The sequence below is a fragment of the Barbatula barbatula genome (genome assembly GCF_947034865.1).
Source record: "Barbatula barbatula genome assembly, chromosome: 20".
NCBI lineage: Eukaryota > Metazoa > Chordata > Actinopteri > Cypriniformes > Nemacheilidae > Barbatula > Barbatula barbatula.
Window position 1 is genome coordinate 16,471,169 of NC_136783.1, and position 19,965 is coordinate 16,491,133.

Here is a 19,965-nt window from a genome sequence, read left to right on the forward strand (position 1 = left end):
AGGAGGCAACTTGCTTCAAGCTACTCATAATTTAAAGTAGTTAAAGCTGAAGTGTGTAATATTTATGTAGTAACAATATATAACTCTAAACCTTAATTTGCTTTCTCTCTGTCTGTACACAGAGAGTGTAGTTTATCAACAGTTCAGCCTGGGTTTTCTCACGGGGAGAGCCAGTACAGCGAGAATCTGGATAACCTTCGTAACAGCAGCAAGATGGCCATTCACGACCCCGACCCTGACCTTTATGACCCCTACTGCCCAGAGCAGACCAATAACCTGCTGAACCTTCAAGGACCAGATCTGCATGACAGCAGTCTCATTCTGACCGACTCCAGCAAGCAGGAGCACACTGCCATAGATATGCCCCCCATTTACCCCTCACTTAATGCTAAATTACAGGGTAAGTGTGTTGTCTCCTATAAGGTTCCGACATTTTTGTCATAATTGAGTTATTCAGAAATTCTTATTCTGTGACCGCTTATTGACATTATGCGATGTTTGTGTAGATTTTGGGACCTTTTTAGAAAACAAAAAGGTGTTATCTACAAAGTCAAGTGGAAGCTCATTATCTCAAAACTGCTCAGAGCCTTATAATTCCAAGGTGGCTGTTTGTTATTGCTGTAAAATACTATTGCTTGTATATGAATTAAAGGTCATATACATTTTAGGAATTAAAATAAGTTTGGATTGTGCAGAATATATAAGCAAGAGGATGTCACACTTCAGAGCTTCTGTTTAAAAAATATTATTTTATGATAAACATAAAAAGGTGAAATATGCTGTCTACATTTGGTTTCACGTAAGACTGCAAGGCATAAAGTGTCCATTAAGGCTTGTATTATTTTAAATGTTAGTCTTCAAACTTGGTTTAATTCCCTTTATTGGTCGAATGTGTTTTTACTATAGAAGTTAATGCTCAAACTTGGTGGAAAAATCAACAAACTTGCTTGTGTGTCTTCTCATATAAGTGACTGAAACAAAACCTTTTTTTGTACTAAATTTATTTTGTTAGTGCAGATTACTAGTTTTGTGATGAACATCCAGGTCAATCAACAAAAAATACATTTTAATCAAAATCTGAAAATGTGCATTTGCTCTGATACGGTGATCCTTCCCTGATGATGTAAGTTTGTCGATTTGGCCAGAACCTCTGTTAATCTACTGCCTATTCTATTTCTGAAGAAAACACCTGATTTTCTAGATCCAATCAATTTACAAGAGGAAAAAATAGCGGCGTCCTTTACTTCTTTCATTCTTAACACCATAAATACAGAAATAAATATAGGAAAAACACAATTTTGACAATAGGCGTCTGTTTCTCTTAGTATTTCGTTCTATATCCCTTTACGTGCAGTAAATAAGAACGCCAACACAGAACCTGGTGAAAAAAAAGAAGAGGAGGAAGACGATGGTGGTGATGAAGATGAACCTAAACGCATTCCACCTTTTAGTTCCTGTTTTATACTATCCACCACTAACCCGTAAGTTCTACACTGTTTAAGAACGGGCAAGTTAGGAAATGTGTAAAATAAAAATTGTATTATGGCAAAAAAAGTGCTTTTGTTAAACAAAACTAAATGATACCTGTCTACTTGGGGTCTTGTTAGAGATATTTGGACATTAACAATAAGTGTAATATGCACATGTAAATCTGTATAAGATTATATAAAAAATCCTTATGCAATTGTGATGATCTACAGGAATAATTATGGAAAGTCACGGGTCTATGAAGATTTCTAGTATAGGTGTGTGTGTGTGTGTGTGTCCAGATTGAATGCTACATGCTTACCATTGTGAGTTTTCAGGTTCAGGAGATGTTGTCACTATATCCTGACACTGAGATATTTCGAGATGTGCATTTTGTCAGTCATCGCCATGAGCAGCATTGCTCTAGCAGCAGAAGACCCGGTGTGGCCCGAATCACCCCGAAACAATGTGAGTCCAGATCTCCTCTTTCTCCTCTCTTTGTTTCCTCTCATTACATTTATCTTTGTAATGTGTTTAATAATCATTTCTCAAATTTGAGAGCAATAGTCTGCTTTTACATGTTTTCTTACATATTCAATGCATTTGAAACCAGACCTTGTCGATGTTTACTTCTGGTATTCCAGGTTCTGCGGTACTTTGACTATGTCTTCACCGGTGTGTTCACTTTCGAGATGCTCATCAAGGTAGCGTGTGCGACATTGCTGTGTCTGATTTTTAAAAAAATTTGCTTGCCTATAATACTGTACTTCAATTTCATCTGTTTTTTGGCAGATGGTGGTCTTGGGCTTGGTTTTTCACGAGGGCTCGTATTTTCGTGACCTTTGGAACTTTCTGGACTTTGTAGTGGTTAGTGGTGCCCTGGTAGCCTTTGCCTTCACGTAAGTGCCCTTTACCCCACCTTTTCCTGTCTCACAGTGCTGCTTGCTGCCCCTGTCTTTTCTTCTGCCACCCTGGAGCCCGTCAATACTCTTCACCGCTCTCTCTCTCTCTCTCTCTCTCTCTCTCGGTCTCCCACTCTTACTCTTTTCTAAACCTGTCAGATCTCTTTGCCCTCTTCGAGATGTGTCTTTTTTTAATACAATTGTGTCTACACTCGCTCAATCAGCCACACAGATGAAGGCCTGTTTCTCTATACACACACTCATTCAAAGTGGGAGCTTTGCTTGTTTTATGTCTTTAGTCTGTCTCTCTTCTCCACTCTCTCTGCTCTCCACCTTTTATCCGTCTTACTAATTCTGCTCTCCATCATCTGTCTAACCCCCGTTTGTCCATCTTCTCTTTTCATTCTGTATCTCGTCTGACATTCTGCCCTACTTCCGGGTTGTAGTTAGCCAAAACACCTCATCTTAATCGTATTGACCTCAACATTCACTGTAGTTTATATTCATCCAACTCCATTCAAAACCAACAGTCTACACCTGTTTCTATAGGTTAGCTCTAATCTTTTAAACTGTGCTTATTTTGCTAAAGCGTGCAATCAAAAGTCAGATTTCAATAGTTTATTTTCCTAAGGAATCACCAAACCACAATAAACAGTGACATTTATTCTACAAAGCTAACATAAATTGTTTGTTTTGTTGGAGTGTCACCGTCACATTCCATCCATCATAAATTCACCAACCAAGTATTTCCCATAACTCTGTCCGCCTCACTTCCCTCTGCCGAGAAGGGTATTTTTGTGCCCCTCGGGGCCCTGTGGGGGTGAGGGGTCTCCAGGCACCTGTAGCCCTTTAGTGCCAGGCGGCTTCCATGTCTGGATCAGCGAGAGCCCGTCATGCCACAGGTACTCTGGTTTATTTCCTTTGCACGGCCTGGGGGACCAGCAGCCTGGGGATGTAAAGATGGTGGTAGAAGAAAATGCTAAACTTTAGCTTTAGCTTTTTAGCTTTTCGATCAGCTAGTCACTACGAAAAGGGAGCGAGTGATGGGGCTCTGAGCGTGGAATAATTTTTACTCTTGTTTAAACCTCAAAGGTTTTTCTTGTGTGTGTTGTGCATGTATTATTTAGCAAATATGTGTATATCTTCCTCAGTCTCGTAGGCCAGAGTTTATTCTGATAGATGTGTTTATAGACAACTAGCTTGTGTGTGTGATGTGTATTAAGGTGTAGTCGTTTTCTGGGTGTGTTGTGGTTTAATGTATGTCCATGTAATGTGTTTTTATTTGAAACCAAAACCATTACAGGTTTTTTTATTTATCCATGAAATTATCAGGATGTGTCCTTCAGCCCTTTACAACAACATGCTAGTACAGTGTTTCTTAACTAAGGGGTCGCAAGACGACTTATTTAAAGTACGCAAAACACAAGATGTAATTGGGTATATTAGAACTAAATTATATTTGATGTTTTTTGTTGTTTTTTGTTATTTGAAGATCTTTTATCTATTGGTTAGATATTGTTAGTGTGGGAGCATTCAGATAGTGTTGTGGACACAAAGGTTGAGATGCACTGTGTAAGTGTTTGTGGTTTTAAAGTGCCCGAAGGGTACTGTTTTTCTCAAATGCATGTCCCTGAATGGTATTGTCGGGCTAATTATGTCGGGGTTTGCTTATTTATTGTGTTTATTATTTATATTTTATGCCTTTTTTGTCGTTTTGTCTGCATGTTTGTGATGTTGACTGTCATTTTACTAACATTGTAAAAAAAAATAAACATCAAAGGGACTGAGGAAGGTGAACATGCTTATTTGCACCAGCCAGATTATCAGCATACATACACAGTTCTGTTCTCAGTCCAGTTTTTCTATATACAGTATACTTAAATATATCAGAATGCACATATATACATTTGTAAATATATATATATATATATATTGTCGCTGTCATTCTGAAACCTTGTATGTTCAAATTTGCTGTTTTTCAATGATTGCAAACTTTTGTTTTAAAAAAAATATTTTTAAAAAGCATTTAAATGTTTTTGTTAGCTATTTGTAAAACCCAGTAAGAAACATAATGGGTGACTAATGATACTGATTTATGGCAAAAAAATCACAAGATTCCCAGAAGGACAGCGGCGATATATAAAAAATGTTTTGTGTATCTTTGAAAAATTATATGTAAACATTTACAATAGACAAGAATACAGTAAATTAAACTATACCAACTAGAATAGTACTTAAGCTTAATGCTTACATCGTTCTTTTTGAACCCAACTGGTAAACTAGCCTTTACACGTTTTTTTTCTATTTTTACCTTAGGGTAAAGTAGGATTACTCATGCATTTTTTATATGAAGGCACCTGGTACTATATGCTGATATGAATGACTGTGCTAGCCGAAGGCCTGTAGCGAAACCTAGCGAACTATCAACACAGAGGCCAACAGGTTCAGGTTATGCTTCTGAGTTAAAAATCACTCCACATGCAATGGCCAATTTTCATCCTTCTGTCCTGAACCTGATCGAAAACGAACCCACTCCGCCCGACAAATGTTTTCTTCCGTTTGTGCCTCGTGTCTTCCTGCCTTCCATTCCTCATATAATAACCCTTAACCATCCAGCCCCGCTCTCCTCCTCCCTTCATCAGCTGTCCTGGACAGATTCAAGCCGTTTATCATTTGGGCCTCCATTTGTTGAGTCTGACAAAGTGAGTGATAAAGAGACACCATCGGAGATGTGGAGAGATAGAGAGAAAAAGAGATGGAAAATATGATCTCTTCAAAAAAAAAGACCAAGTGACCATGTTTTAACATGGAAAAACTCCAGGTTGACAGTTTCACACAATCTTAATCTTCCAATCTTTTGTCATTCATCTGTTGTTGTCCTTGATCTCATTCTTTCTCTCTCCTGCACTCATTCACTTGTGAAAGGTTAAGTCTTATTCTCTCCACTGCCTACCCACTCAGTGGATATGTTCTGGGTATAGGCATGTTCACAGGCATCTCAGATTACCCAGAATACCTTGGTTTGGCAGAGGAAAGACTTGCCACTGTTTTATCTCACAATTAGTACAAAAAGACTCAACAAATGTTTTTGCTTCGGGCACCTTTATTCTTTGACAAATAACTGAAACGCATGTAACCAGAGAAGCGTTGCAGGTTTGTGGTTGAATGTGAGAGGTTGAGGACCGTATGTGCTGCTCTTAAACAGTTACTGTAACACACTGCCACCTTGAGGTGACTTCAGTGCAGCGGCCATTTTGGCTCCACTGCAGTCTATTATGGATTCCACCTCCATTCGGGCTCAATTGTGAAATACAGTGTGCTGATAAAGGGTTGGTGAGAATCTCCCCTTGCTCTTGGCATGACGGAGGGAGGATTTTCCCTTACAGCAATGAGTTGTCCTAATCTATAAATGTGACAAATTTAAATCCTCACTTATTGATCCGGGACAGGCCCAGAGTAAAGGTCTGCCAAATACCTGGCAGGGGTTAGATGATGAGAATGATTCAGTCAGGATAAAGTCAATAAGGCAAAGAGGAGGAAACCCTCATGTGTTTCAATGTATATGTGTGGCACGAGTTAATCACTGATCATGAGCAAGCAAAAATATTTGAACGAAAATTCAACTGATTTGCAAAACACGTGGTTTTATTCTGTTTGTATATGATTGTAATGCTTTTAAAGACTCCATAGACGTAAAAAAGTTATGTTTGTAGTCCATGTGTATTCTTCTCTAAATCATATAGGCCTACGCAAATGCACTTGGCAAATGCAACCTTTGGCACGTATACACAGTTACGTCTTTTACTGCTGGATAAAAGCATTGATGACTCATCCTGCACCACAACAATTTTTTACCAAAATGTCCCTAAAAACAATTTTGATATGCGGTTAAGTAGGCCATTAAAAACTAAGGGTTTTAGGGGATAATTTACACTTTCCAGTACTCATATCTGCAATGGTAAGTGGTCAACTTCTGTCCGAAAATGTGAATAAACATATTACATTTATAAGATGTCCTTCAGACGTAGGCATTTCTAGGACCAATTGCACTTTTTATTTAGTTCTCTGTATTTCAGTTGGTTTTTAGTTTTACTCATCAGATATTTGAAGGGGCTTTCAACGGTTTGAATCATTCACTGTTTTTCTTTGGTTCCTTTCTCTGTCTGTCTTCATATTGATGTCTTTCCTCTGCCAAGCCACTCCCAGTATCTTGTTTCTTTTTCTGTCTATTTCTCTTTTTCTGTGTGTATTTCTCTCTTCTGTCTCTTTCTGTCTTCTGCTGTCTGACTCTCTCTTATGTCTACGCCCTGGTGATCAACAGGAGCTTCTCTGGGTAAAGTCCCCCCGTCCTTATGGTCGCACGGCTACCGTTCAGCTCGTGATGGCTTCTCTCTCTTTCTTTCTTTTTCCCCTCCCTGCCATCCCTCCCTTCCTCTCTTCCTCCTCTCCTCTGGTTCTGTCATTCCACTGCCTGTTTTATTCTGCCGTGACTTATATCGGTTCTGAACAGGTCTGTCTGTGGACCTTAACTCCACTGATCACGCAATACAGAAATTCTTGCACACTGCTTGAGGTAGTCAGCACTTCTCTGCGTGCACAGTTCGGATTTATTGATTATTGGTAACGTGGAACGTTGCCAGCGCTCTGACTCAATCAATCTGCCATGAACTGGCTGGTCTTCAGCTGGGACTTGCCTAGAAGTTCATAGTTAAAGACAGCCGCCCTGGCTGCTTGATTGAAGAGTTCATCTCTGTTTGTGTTGGTATCTGTGTAAATACCTTTAAAAGGAAGTGTTTACATTGTCATGATGCAACAAAACTACTGTAAATAGATACTTCCCATTATAATCAGCATAGTTGTCTACACTGGAAATGCATGTTATTTTCAACACGGCTTAACCATTGCCTCTAGTAATTTATTTATCTTTTTTATTTTATGCTACAGTCTGTAACTTTTGCCTCTAAACTTAAAAAAAGTGTTATAAACGTTTTTCACACTGATGCCATTCTTATAAGAACCATTTATTTCATACATTTTAAAATATGAAGAAAATTTTCCATCATATAGAACATAAAAGTTCCCTCCATGTTAAAGGAAAAGTTCACCCAAAATGAACATTTTTGGTAAAATGTCTTTGTTTTGATGAACACAGAAAATTTTATTTGGAAGAATGCTTGTAACAAAACAGTTCTTCTTGGCCACCAATTTTATTTGTTCTGTTGAACCCAAAACAAGATATTTTGAAAAATGTAGGAAAGCAAACAGTTCTAGGGCACTTTTGACTACAATTGAAATTTTTCCTAAAATATCATTCCTGGATTTTAATCTTCATTAAAGTGCAGCATTGAGCTAATACTTTATTGGTCTGTCTTCGCAAACATACAGGTTCAATGCTTCCAGTGTAAATAGTCTTAAGGCCTGTTGCGTCATTTCCAGTGTAAAAACAGAGTAGCGTTTCGCTAAAATGGCCACCATTTCAAACATTTAAATATGTGTCGGTGGCAGGAAATGTGAAGTTTACCTAGAGCCTTTCTTTTTGTTTCTTTATCCGTTTGAATGCAATGAAATGTCCTTTTAACTTGTCTTTGTCCCCTGATTTGAGCTTACTCAAGTTCTTCTAGGGACAAGATACAGTTGGACTTAAGTCAGCATCCCAATAAACCCTCAGTCTTGTCATGTTACCTAAAATTAACACAAACAGCCTCTCATTCCCAGACCTCCATTCCCCTGTCTGCTCTAACACAGCTAAAACAAAAAAGAAAGAAAGAGGTTTGGCTGGGCATTGCACTGAAAAATGCCTGACACTTTTGAAACTTACTTGAATGTGTTATGCTTTTGGAATGCCCGGAGAAGGTAATGAGTGGATTGAGACCTTTGGTAATTGTAAATTTGAAGGCCTGTGAAAAGATGCTTGAGGAACAAAAACGAATTAGTTTCAAAGATAATCTCTTTATTACTGCTCAAACTGTAGTATCGTCTGATGCATGGTGGGATTGAAATATCTTCTGAGCACATAGAAAGTTCTCTTGGTCTATAATTTAAATGGCCTTTATGAATGTCTTTAAAAAGTTCCTGGTCTCTCTCTGTGCACAATGTTAACATCATGTTGTTTGGCCTCCAATCCACAGGGGGAGCAGTAAAGGAAAAGACATTAGTGTCATCAAGTCTCTGAGAGTCCTTAGGGTGCTACGTCCTCTCAAAACCATCAAACGTCTTCCCAAACTCAAAGTACTGTATCACCTACACGACTACAGTTCGGAAGCTAATGCTTCTCCGCAAACGTTGATGCTCATTCGTCTTCTGTCTTTCTCTCAGGCTGTGTTTGACTGTGTAGTAAACTCTCTGAAGAACGTCTTGAACATCCTCATCGTCTACATGCTGTTCATGTTCATCTTTGCTGTGGTGGCAGTTCAGCTCTTTAAAGGACGATTCTTCTACTGCACAGATGAGTCCAAAGAGTTCGCCCGTGACTGCAGGTGAGAATCCAGGAGTCATGGGAACAATTGCGCTACATATTGTAATTGTATTCTAAATATTGTGTCGTTTTGTGTTTCAGGGGCGAGTATTTGGTGTACGAGCGTAATGAGGTTAGATCGCAGAAGCGGGAGTGGAAGAAGTACGATTTTCACTACGACAACGTGCTTTGGGCCCTGCTTACCCTCTTTACCGTGTCCACTGGAGAGGGGTGGCCACAGTAAGTAAACACACGACGGACACAATGGTAGACTTAGAAAGGTTGTGTTATGTGGGCTGAGCGCATGGCATGACAAGAACAGGTCATAGAACAACAAACAGAAGTGCCTTTGGATATTCACAGCCTTGCTTCTGTTTCACGCTTTCCTTTTTTCAGGGTGTTAAAACACTCAGTGGACTCCACTTATGAGGATCAGGGCCCGAGCCCGGGGTACCGGATGGAAATGTCCATCTTTTACGTGGTGTACTTCGTTGTCTTCCCCTTCTTCTTCGTAAACATCTTTGTAGCTCTCATCATCATCACCTTCCAAGAGCAAGGAGACAAGATGATGGAGGACTACAGCCTAGAAAAAAATGAAGTATTTGCGCTTTTTGTATTGTTAATTTTTTTATCAGATCTGGGAATAAACCAGTAGTTACACTGTCTGTAAAAATACTTGGAATCTTGAATCTTGTGCTTAACGGGTCAAAAATGAATATCCTGTCATCATTGATTCGCCCTTATGTGGATCTAAACCTGTATCCGACTCTTTCTTCTGTGGAAAATACATTTCGAGAAATGTCTCAGAGGTTTCGTGTTCATACAATGGAAGTCAATGAGGTTCGATGTTGTTTAGTTATCAATATTCTACAAAATGTCTATGTGTTCTGCAGAAGAAAGGTCATACGGGTTTGAAATTACATGAGGATGAGTAAAATGATGGATTTTTGGCTGGACCTTTTAGGTTTATGGTAATCTTTTAAGACTTGAGACGTCTTCCTGCTTATCAAATGATAAATATACATTTCTAAAATGTGTCAAAAGGAAACCGGTTCATTAACAATCTACAAATTGAATCTTTGTTCTTTGTATTTCTTTGAACATACTAGTATATCGACTTTGCAGGTTTACTGTTACATGCATATGTCCTATTTGAGTTTTTCATGTGATTAGCACAACATGATTTGTCAGACACGTCTTTCACTGTTTTCTGTTTTTCTCTGTTCTCTAGAGAGCGTGTATTGATTTTGCTATAAATGCCAAACCTCTGACACGCCACATGCCACAAAACAAGCAAAGCTTTCAATACCGAATGTGGCAGTTTGTGGTGTCTCCTCCTTTTGAGTACAGTATCATGACTCTCATTGCGCTCAACACAATTGTCCTGATGATGAAGGTATGAGCCCCTATTATATATATTCTGTATATGAAGAGTTTGGTACCAAAATGAGATAACTCAATCTAAAATTGTGTTTTTTTATTGCACATTCCAATTAATATCAATCAAACTGCAGTTGGTTTGTTTTGATTCAAGCCATAATAACACAATAAAACACAACAAAAACATGATAACAATAAAAAACATGATTTTTGAAATATTTTAAAAACAGACATTTTGGTTCCAAAATGAGATAAATCTGATAATAATCTTCAGATATAAATATGTATATATATCTATATTTTTATGAATAGTATCCTTCTGCTTCCGGCGTTTTCATATTTCTTTTTTGTGCTTCCAGTACAAAGGAGCCTCTGAAGCATATGATGATGTTCTAAAGTACCTGAACATTGTGTTCACCATACTCTTCTTTATGGAGTGTATTCTAAAACTCATTGCCTTTGGCATCAAAGTAAGTCCCAACAAACAAACATCTAGCTCTTCCTTGCATTACTCACTGTGTATCTAAAGATATCATCAAATATTAATTCATATGCGCTGTTATTTATTTAGCCCTATTTTTACGAATTGTGTTTTCTTCTCCTAACCCCTTTTGAAAGTTTGGAGAAAAAACGCTCTCTAATGCACTCTCGCTTGTCTCCATGGCAACAGCTATGTGATTGGCTACACTTTTGAAGCAGGATTTGGTGGTACTGTATGATAACTCCAATGTGATTGGTTAACACGTGCTCTACTTTTGTTTTTCTGCAGAATTACTGCCGAGACGCTTGGAATATTTTTGATTTTGTCTCCGTTATCGGCAGCGTCACAGATATTTTAGTGACAGAGATAGTGGTAAGTGCACTTTTGGATAAGTTTAAAGCATTGCCATATTGGTAGTCAAAAATGAATGAGTATTTTCCCACTTAATTGAAATAGTTGAGGAACAGTATGTATTCCTTTATTACTAAATAAACGTGTTTTGAATTGTTGAAAATTATGACCGATAGCTTTTTAGGTTCTTTATCAATAAAACGTTCATATATTTAGCTGTACAGTCTACATAATGTGTTTGTGCTATAGTGCTGTGTATTTGTGTTTGTGTGTAAATGTCAGTCCGTGTTTGTGGTGGTTTGTGTCATGTGTGTTTCTGAAGGTTCTTTGTTTAAAGTAAATGTTTTAGATTGAAGTTTACAGGCTGTCCCAATGGTCACACACACTACACAATCCCACTGCTATATATTTAAGGAGCTCCAGTGTACCTGAACAAATCCGTGTAGCTCAACTATCATTTTTCATATTTATTACTGTATTAATATCCCGTCTGTCCACTGGAACAGCCTGCAGTGTGAATCAATATCCACCGTATCTGTGTTTGATTAATCAGCTTGTTGACTGTATCCATAATGAATTATTCCTGTTTTATCTTTTTACATGCTTTCTTTGTTCCTCTGATTTGTTGGCGATAAATCCATCCAATCCAAAACAAAACCAAAAAAATGCACTATGAAACTCTCATGTCTTCCATCTCATGTGTGTGCCCATCCAAAACCCTTTACACACTCGCTGTACATGTATGCACCCATCTACTGCAACAACACGTAGAATCTGGTTGGTTTGTAATTTTCTCTTAGCTACCAATGCATCCATTACCCAAAATGCCTCTCTCTATCGTCCTCTCCTTTGCGAAAGCATGCGCTTTTAGTATGACGACCCCACCACCAGGGATGCTTGCAATTTAATGCTTACATTGTTATTCATATATTTTGGTAGCAATAAACAAAACTAATTTCTGGAACAAAATAGGAATGGGTGGTATGACATGTTTTACATACAAGGATATAAATGCTGTTGCATGGTTGATTTATCTATAGGGCTGTTAGTTATTATTACATTTTTTATTCGTTTAAATTCTATATCAGGATATACAGCATTATTACCATAACATGATTTGTTATGATTACCATAATTTGGCGTCTTCCTGTTTGGTCTGGTCACTCTTGTTAAAGAGATTTCTTGAGTTTTTAAATTGGTTAAATAAATTAAATGAAATAAATCGTCGTTTAAAAGAGTCTAAAGCGTTGGTCATAACACCCATCCCTAACACAAATAACAATACAGTGGGCACATATCTGGTACATTTAAATATGTTTATGATACATTAGCCTGAATGCATTTACAAAATGTTGGGATGCAGTTAAATAATTGACATGTAGTCATTTTACCCATATTCTGTTTTCTCGTTCTACGTTGATATCCAGTGACCACGAGAGCACTATCTTGCCTTTAAACACTTGCCTTTAAATACAGAAACAGTCATAGATATTGCCATCACATGAATGCCATGCACTTTAGCAAAAGCTGCATGATCGCCCCTCCTTCATCTCTCTCGTCCTCTACCCATCAGCCTGTTCTGCACTGCTGTTTTTCCTCTTCTGAATGGGAGAGGGCGCTACTTCTCTCTCATTGAAGGTTATGTGTATGATGGAATGGGGAGTGATACTCAATAACCCGTCCACACTGCCAAGATTTCCAGTCCATTTCCAGTCCAAGACATGGCATATAGAGAACAAGTGAAAAATAACAAAACTCTGATCGCAAAACGTTTTTATTGTTCAAGAGAGCAGAGACAACATTGTTAATCTTTTGTGATCTAGGGGGAAAAATCATAAGTTTTGATTATCTGCGAATATATTCGAAAAACAGTATGGACATTTTGGAAGGAAGATATTTGTAAGAATGTCAGTAACCGAGCAGATCTCGCCTCCCATTGACTCCCATAGTATTTACTTTCCCTAATATGGCAGGAAATGGGGAGCGAGATCTGCTCGCGTACTGACATTCTTACAAATATGTTCCTTTGTGTTTAGCAACACAACAAAATTTATACAGGTTTGGAGTAAATGATGACAGAATCATTTTTTTGGGTGAACTATCACTTTAAGCAGTCCTAATATGCCAAGAAAAGATTAAATAAACTGTGTGAATTGAGTATCACTTGACCAAAGCAGCCAATTCCCATTGGTCAGTGGTATCGCCACCCTGTTTCGAATGCTCGAATGTATTTTACGGTGCACCGGGCTGCTTCCATATTTGTGGCTTGCCTGTCCCAACAGATCAGTGCATTTGAATAAAAAAAGTTGATGCTTTAATATGATTGGATGATGACTGTTACAATTTAGTGATGATTTTTTTATTGAACCCCTCTTCAATTAATTTAGCTATATTTCATTCACTTTTTCCGTTTCTTTTTTGTTTCACTGATGTCAATCCCATTTTTTATAACTTGTATATATTATATTACTTTATCCCAATCTCTCCCTCTAGATTTCATTTACTTACTCCATTTTTTGTTGTAGAAATATAAAAGTGAATTGTTGTTATGGAAACTGATTCAGATTTTTCTTCTTCACTTTACCACACCTTTCTCTACATATATATTCTTTGGGCACCACTCCTCTCTTTTCCTCTGGATCATTCTCCTCTCATCTTCAGGAAAACTTCATAAACCTGAGTTTTTTGAGACTCTTCCGAGCAGCTCGTCTCATTAAGCTCTTGAGGCAGGGTGGGACCATTCGCATTCTGCTTTGGACCTTTGTTCAATCCTTTAAGGTACAAAAGAACTACACATCCACAAAATGCATATACCTTATACGCAGTGCATTTCAATACAAATTTCATCAATTTGTTTTGATTGTATATTTACATTGCAACTCAGGTACGAGTATTTTTCTCTCTCTTTGCTTGCAGGCTCTCCCATATGTGTGCCTGCTCATTGCAATTTTGTTCTTCATCTATGCCATCATTGGCATGCAGGTAATCCTTCCGTACCACCTTATCAGACTTTAACCTCAAAGTGGATTTCTCAAGAATACTGCGTTCTGTATTTTCTATGTTTTGGCGCGTTGCAGTTGTTTGGAAACTTGGCACTGGATGAAGAGGGAGAGAGCGCTATCAATGAACACAACAACTTCAGAACCTTCATCATGGCCCTCATGCTACTTTTCAGGTTGGTATTATGGCTTTGCCGTGATTTATTACATCTCTGCCTCTGATGCCAGCTTTCATATGTAATGGGTGTGTTTTGGTAACAGGAGCGCCACGGGCGAAGCGTGGCATGAGATCATGCTGGCTTGTCTTGGAGGGATGCCATGCGACGACAATTCTGGGAATGGGGGCAACGAGTGTGGCAGCAACGTCGCCTATGCTTACTTTGTCTCTTTCATCTTCCTGTGTTCTTTCCTAGTGAGAAATTTATTTTCTGGTATCTCTGAGTAACCTCCTATAGTATTTGTTATTTGACCTAGAGATGATTTTCTTCATTTGAATATGTTTGAAACCTAAACAGAAGTTTTAGGTTTGGAAAATGTTCCTTTAGTGTATGAGATCAAACACTAAGATACTTTATCTTATGTGTGGGCATTTAGATGCTGAATCTCTTTGTCGCTGTCATCATGGATAACTTTGAGTACCTGACTAGAGACTCCTCCATCTTGGGTCCACATCATTTGGATGAGTATGTCAGGATATGGGCAGAATACGACCCTGCAGCTTGGTGAGTTACATAGACATGCAAGTCTCTACAAACCCAAACATAACCCAATAATAATATATATACATATTCTTTTATTTTCTAAAAAGTAACACTCAACCAGCTTTTTATATTGAAATTGTAGCGCGTCCATTTATTTTTGCCACCTAATTTTAAAGATGCTAATTTCACACATGTATTGCAAGCCGAACAAACATTCTTATCTTACCAACATGCATATGCAAAAAAGGAACTCCAAGAAACAATCATTAATTTTATTAGCTGCTGGCCCAAAGCCGGTTACGATACCAAAAATCGATCTGTAATACTTTCCACAGTCACAATTTGGATATGGCAGATAAGGCCATGAAGTGAATATCCTTCTCAGAATGCCCCATTTATATCTTTATATCCCTCCTAGTCCACCCTCCACCTTGCAAAGGTGTACCCAGGGCTAATGTGACCTCTGCAGTCTAATTTCATGTCACATATGTACACTAGCCCGACTGTACAAACTTCCACATCTCCCGCTTTCCCCCGTCCCAGTGCTTGCATCCTCCAACAGTGCTGTTCTACGTTCTAAGATTTCCGTGAGTTTTTTCGTGAGTGGTTGTCATGGACAGTCGTGTTGGACTTCATACAGACATGAATGCAGCTTCAGCCAAAATTAAGTTTTAGGTTATGACTGGAGTCTTCATTTCATGTGAAGTGTACAGTACAACCTTTCAGTTATCATTTTCAAAAGCACTTTTTTGATGAATTTTAAAGCTTCTTTTAATTCGTTTTTTTATATATGGCGAAAGCAAATATTTTATCGCAAGAGAATAAATAGGTTTAACAAGAGACAAAATAAGAGCATACTGTACAGTATGTAAAGACTACAAAATCAGATTTTCTACGAAATGAGATAAAATGAGAAAAATATAGTAATAGTACATTAGAAAATTTCGATTTTTTATTAAAGGAATTTTGAATGTAAGACCCTGTGCATGGCAGATCGTGACCTCACAATGACTTAATTCTCCCACATTTATGGCTCAGGTGTGCATGGCAGACATCTCCACAGACAAGCTGTCGCAGCTTATTTCTGTACTTGCCACTGCATACAAATGTTTACAAAATACACCTCATGTATTTTGACTGATAAAGCCCACATAGCCGTTGTTGTATGCAGTTCAATTAAGTCATTGGACTCGCCAAGTTGAGAGAGACTCTCATGTGCACGGTCATATCGACGGTTTTACGCAGCATCATGTGGGGCGGGATGTTCAGAACAGCACTAAAGATCATTCAAACGCAGCTCTGCCTGTTTTCACCGGAGTAAATTCACATGTGAGAATTCAATAGTGCTTCATTCAGCTGAATTTTCACATGCATTGAAATCTTAGCTGCTTAGATTCCACCGTCACCCTCTCACGCTTGTTTGAAGTTGCAGTCCGTAATTTGACATTAAAGTATTTTTTTCTGTGAAATCCTGCAAGAAAGCTTAACATATAAATCATAAGCTCACCGTTTGGTGTAAGGAGACTCTAGTTTTTATGTGCTTGCTCTACCGATTTTTGTTTACTTCAACCCCCGAAAATGGATTGCAACTTTGAATACAGCCGAGACAATACCAGGAGTGGATGTATGATCCGACAGCGTTTGCTAGCATACCGTTGATAGGACTGGCCTTTGAATGATCCAGTTTTGTACTGGTTGGAGGCAGTGGAACAGCCAAGGGAGCATCACTGGGTTTGGTCTGTGATTTGTCAATGGATATGTGTGCTTTGATACTCTCTGCTCTTTGTGCTCTTGTTCTCTCCTTCTCCACTTCCTCTATGGCTTTCTCGCTCACTCTTCTCTCTCTCTTCCTGTGTGTGCCCCCTCTAACCTCCCTGTATTCTTCTTGCAGCGGGCGCATTCATTATAAGGATATGTACAGTTTATTGCGGGTTATCGACCCCCCGCTGGGCTTAGGCAAGAAATGTCCTCATAGGGTGGCCTGCAAGGTTTGGATCCTACTAAAGCAAAAATTTAAGCACCTGCTCGCATTGAAGACTGGAATGAATGTTGCTTTTCTTTTTGATTCCTTTTCTTTTGATATTTTTACTCTTCTCCACAGTTCTTTTTTTATCTTCCTCTCCTTAAAATTCATTCTTGTTATTTTCTTCGCCATCTTTATATATATGCATTCTGATATGACAAATGAGAATGTGCGGGACAATGCAGACACCTTTCAGAAGCATGACGTGCACTGCCACCGATAGCCAAGTCTGTACGACTCTGTGGAATGAATCACAGCTAAACAAAACAAAAAAACAAAAGCAAACGAATCCATTTTGTTGTTTTTTTTCTGCTTGCTGTTGAACCATGCCTTGGCAGACTGGGTGTAACAGTGTGCATTGTTCTTGTTTGGGGACGAAGTGAGGGTTGGGGATCAGAGGACTGCATTGACGTGACTGCCATAGTTCACCACCAAGCAGCGGAGCTTTTCTTTGCCTGTTCGAAGCCCCACTGCAGTTCTATGGGACCGTGCCACGATCGCATAGAACAGTGTTTTTTACTAGGGCTAAAACCCAGCTTCCCCTCCTCCTGTTTAACCTCCAATTGCATAACTACAGATCCAGCCAATCAAGAGCTCTTGCGCTCTAAAAACCCCGCCCCTCGCCCAGATCAAAACAGTAACCTATGTGTCTTTGTTTTTCTTTCTTGCCGTTCTTATTTCCTCTTCCTTTTTTATTTGGTTTCCCCGCACCATCCTCCGTTTTGTCCCATGGTCCCCTTCATTTGTTCCCTTGTTGTCTGTTGTTTTATTCGTCCGTCGTCCTGTTTAATTTGGTTCTCCTCGTTTTTTTTCGGGGTCTCACCCCTCCCCTTCCCACCCCTACAGCGGCAGGATCAGTTACAGTGATATGTATGACATGCTCAGGCACATGTGTCCACCGCTAGGCCTGGGGAAGAGGTGCCCAGCTCGGGTCGCCTACAAGGTTAGCGGTAGCACCCGCCGTGGGTGCGCCACAGCCAATCCAAGCTGTCCGTATTTTTTTTTCTGTTAGTGTTGGTGTTGGTGAGCTGCTGTATCTTTCTTTTTACATTGTGGGGTACCGGCGAAAGCGTTAGTCAGCTGACACTCACACATGTAAATGCACACGCATCCACTGGAGAGAGAGAACGGAGGATACCTTGTCAGCCCTTCTGCACCGTACCCAAACCCTCACTCACACTCATACAGTCTTAAACAACATAATGACATCATTAATGTTAAAGGTGCTGTAAGCAGTGTTTGCTCATTTACACCTCATCCCCTTAGGCACCTCCCCCCCTTGAACACACACCCTCTTTCCAAAAACCACGCCCACTGATGATATGTCAGCAATCAAAATGATTCACAAAAAGATAACATTTGTGATTTAATGAATAAGAGAACATTATTAGAACACAGTATCATGTAGCCTTGTGTATTTCAACGTGTCATTCAGTTTTTCCAAATTTTGAACAAATCATGCAAATAAATTAATGATTAAGTCATTTCTTACAGTATCTCACAGCACCTTTAATAAACCTTTTGCAGAGTCATACTTGATAAGTTCATTCGTTTTTCTCAGCTTATTTCCTAACATTCAATTTCATTGCATCATCAGGTCCCTCGAACAGAATTTAAAAGGTAGACAAGACTTCAGGAATATACCTAATATCAATCAGGAATATACACTGTGTGCGTGTACAGAAGGACTGGGAAGGATTGTGTGTATTTTTCCTCTGCGTCTCTCTCTCCTTTGGATTCCTTCAGTCCGCTTATATCCCCTCACACATTTTTTGTTCTTTTTTGTGACCTCCGGCTGGTGACACATTTGTAGGTTCAGCTAGTGTGACCGCGAAGTGTTTAGTTTTTAGACCCTCTTTTGACTCAGATCCACTAGAATCACAAATAAGCCTTTCCATATGTCCTCCGTTTGATTCTGTCAATGCAGTTCTGACCTGTTTTCCGTTCCCCTCTCTCTTTCTCTCACTGTCTCACGCTCTTTCTCTCTGATGCTCTCTTTCTACCTTTTCTGTATTCCCACATTTTCCACTGCTTCATCTCTACATAGTCCTCGCTTTACGAGAATCCCCAGTATATCGCCCTCCTGGTCTTCTCTCTGACTTCTTTCTAAGCTCCATAAACTCTCCCTTGCCACATTCTGTCTCTTGCTATCTTTTTCTCTCACTTCTTGTCTCCTGTTCACGCTTTTTTGCTGAGTTCAAAATAGCATGCTACCTCACTTGGTATTGCTGTAGTATATAGTATGCATACTGTGCATGAAATGCAAATTTAGTGTGGCTAAATGAGCACACTGCACAGAATACTGTATTCCACAATGCAACAAGCTCTGTTTGTGTGACAAGTAATAGTAGTTCGTACATTGATTGTTTTCTTAAAAGATTTATTACTAAAAATTATTACAAATAAGCATCTCATATTAATTTCCTTAATTATGTTGTCAAGAGTGGACATTTTAGAATGTTATAGTAAATTACTTTTTATAAAATGTGACCCTGTACCACAAAATCAGTCGGAGGGTCAATTTTTCGAAATTGATATTTATGCATCATCTAAAAGCTGAATAAATAAGCTTTCCATTGATGTGCGGCTTGTTAGGATAGGACAATATTTGGCAGGGATCTGAGAGTGCAAAGAAATCTAAATATTGAGAAGATCACCTTCAAAGTTTTCCGTCAGAGAAAACTTTAGCAGGCTGTTGCTAAGAAAAAGCAGGTTTGTTTTAAGGCTCTCTATTGGCTTACTGCTGTAATGACGTTGTGGAAAGCAGAAATTCTAAGCTTTACATAGATACCAAACTTGAGTGGGTGATTCCCAAGGAGCGGGCATTAGCGTGTGAAGTTTGTGGGCGTGTTTCCAGCCATTTTTGTGTGCCATTTTCCTGCATTCGATCACAAAAATTAAGTTTTATATATTATTATATTTATATAATATAGTTTATATATTTATGAAAATGTACAAAATATCCTTATGGAACTTGATCTTTACTTAATATCCTAATGATTTTTGGCATAAAAGAAATATCTATAATTTTGATCTATACAATGTATTGTGTACAAATGAAGAGTTTGGTTCCAAAATGAGATAAATCCATTAAACAAAATCTTAACATCATGTTTTTTATTATGGTATCATGTTTTATTGTGTTCTATTGTGTTTGTTAGCTATATTTTTTTGTTATTATGGCTTAAATCAAAACAAACCAAATGC

General features: G+C 38.6%; 1 protein-coding gene across 1 annotated transcript in view; it reads left to right on the forward strand.

Moving 5' to 3' along the window:
- cacna1ab (calcium channel, voltage-dependent, P/Q type, alpha 1A subunit, b) overlaps window positions 1-19,965 on the forward strand; it is a gene marked incomplete at both ends in the record, with an annotated part of 76,482 nt that overhangs the window by 41,574 nt on the left and 14,943 nt on the right. The window contains 19 exons of the mRNA XM_079482750.1: window positions 123-400; window positions 1,355-1,481; window positions 1,806-1,935; window positions 2,112-2,171; window positions 2,260-2,366; window positions 6,691-6,702; window positions 8,498-8,597; window positions 8,685-8,845; window positions 8,926-9,063; window positions 9,220-9,421; window positions 10,055-10,219; window positions 10,563-10,673; window positions 10,973-11,056; window positions 13,697-13,813; window positions 13,952-14,017; window positions 14,113-14,210; window positions 14,296-14,446; window positions 14,629-14,756; window positions 16,627-16,723. Coding sequence (XP_079338876.1) covers window positions 123-400; window positions 1,355-1,481; window positions 1,806-1,935; window positions 2,112-2,171; window positions 2,260-2,366; window positions 6,691-6,702; window positions 8,498-8,597; window positions 8,685-8,845; window positions 8,926-9,063; window positions 9,220-9,421; window positions 10,055-10,219; window positions 10,563-10,673; window positions 10,973-11,056; window positions 13,697-13,813; window positions 13,952-14,017; window positions 14,113-14,210; window positions 14,296-14,446; window positions 14,629-14,756; window positions 16,627-16,723 — 2,332 coding nt within the window. The remainder of the gene's footprint in view (window positions 1-122; window positions 401-1,354; window positions 1,482-1,805; window positions 1,936-2,111; window positions 2,172-2,259; window positions 2,367-6,690; window positions 6,703-8,497; window positions 8,598-8,684; window positions 8,846-8,925; window positions 9,064-9,219; window positions 9,422-10,054; window positions 10,220-10,562; window positions 10,674-10,972; window positions 11,057-13,696; window positions 13,814-13,951; window positions 14,018-14,112; window positions 14,211-14,295; window positions 14,447-14,628; window positions 14,757-16,626; window positions 16,724-19,965) is intronic.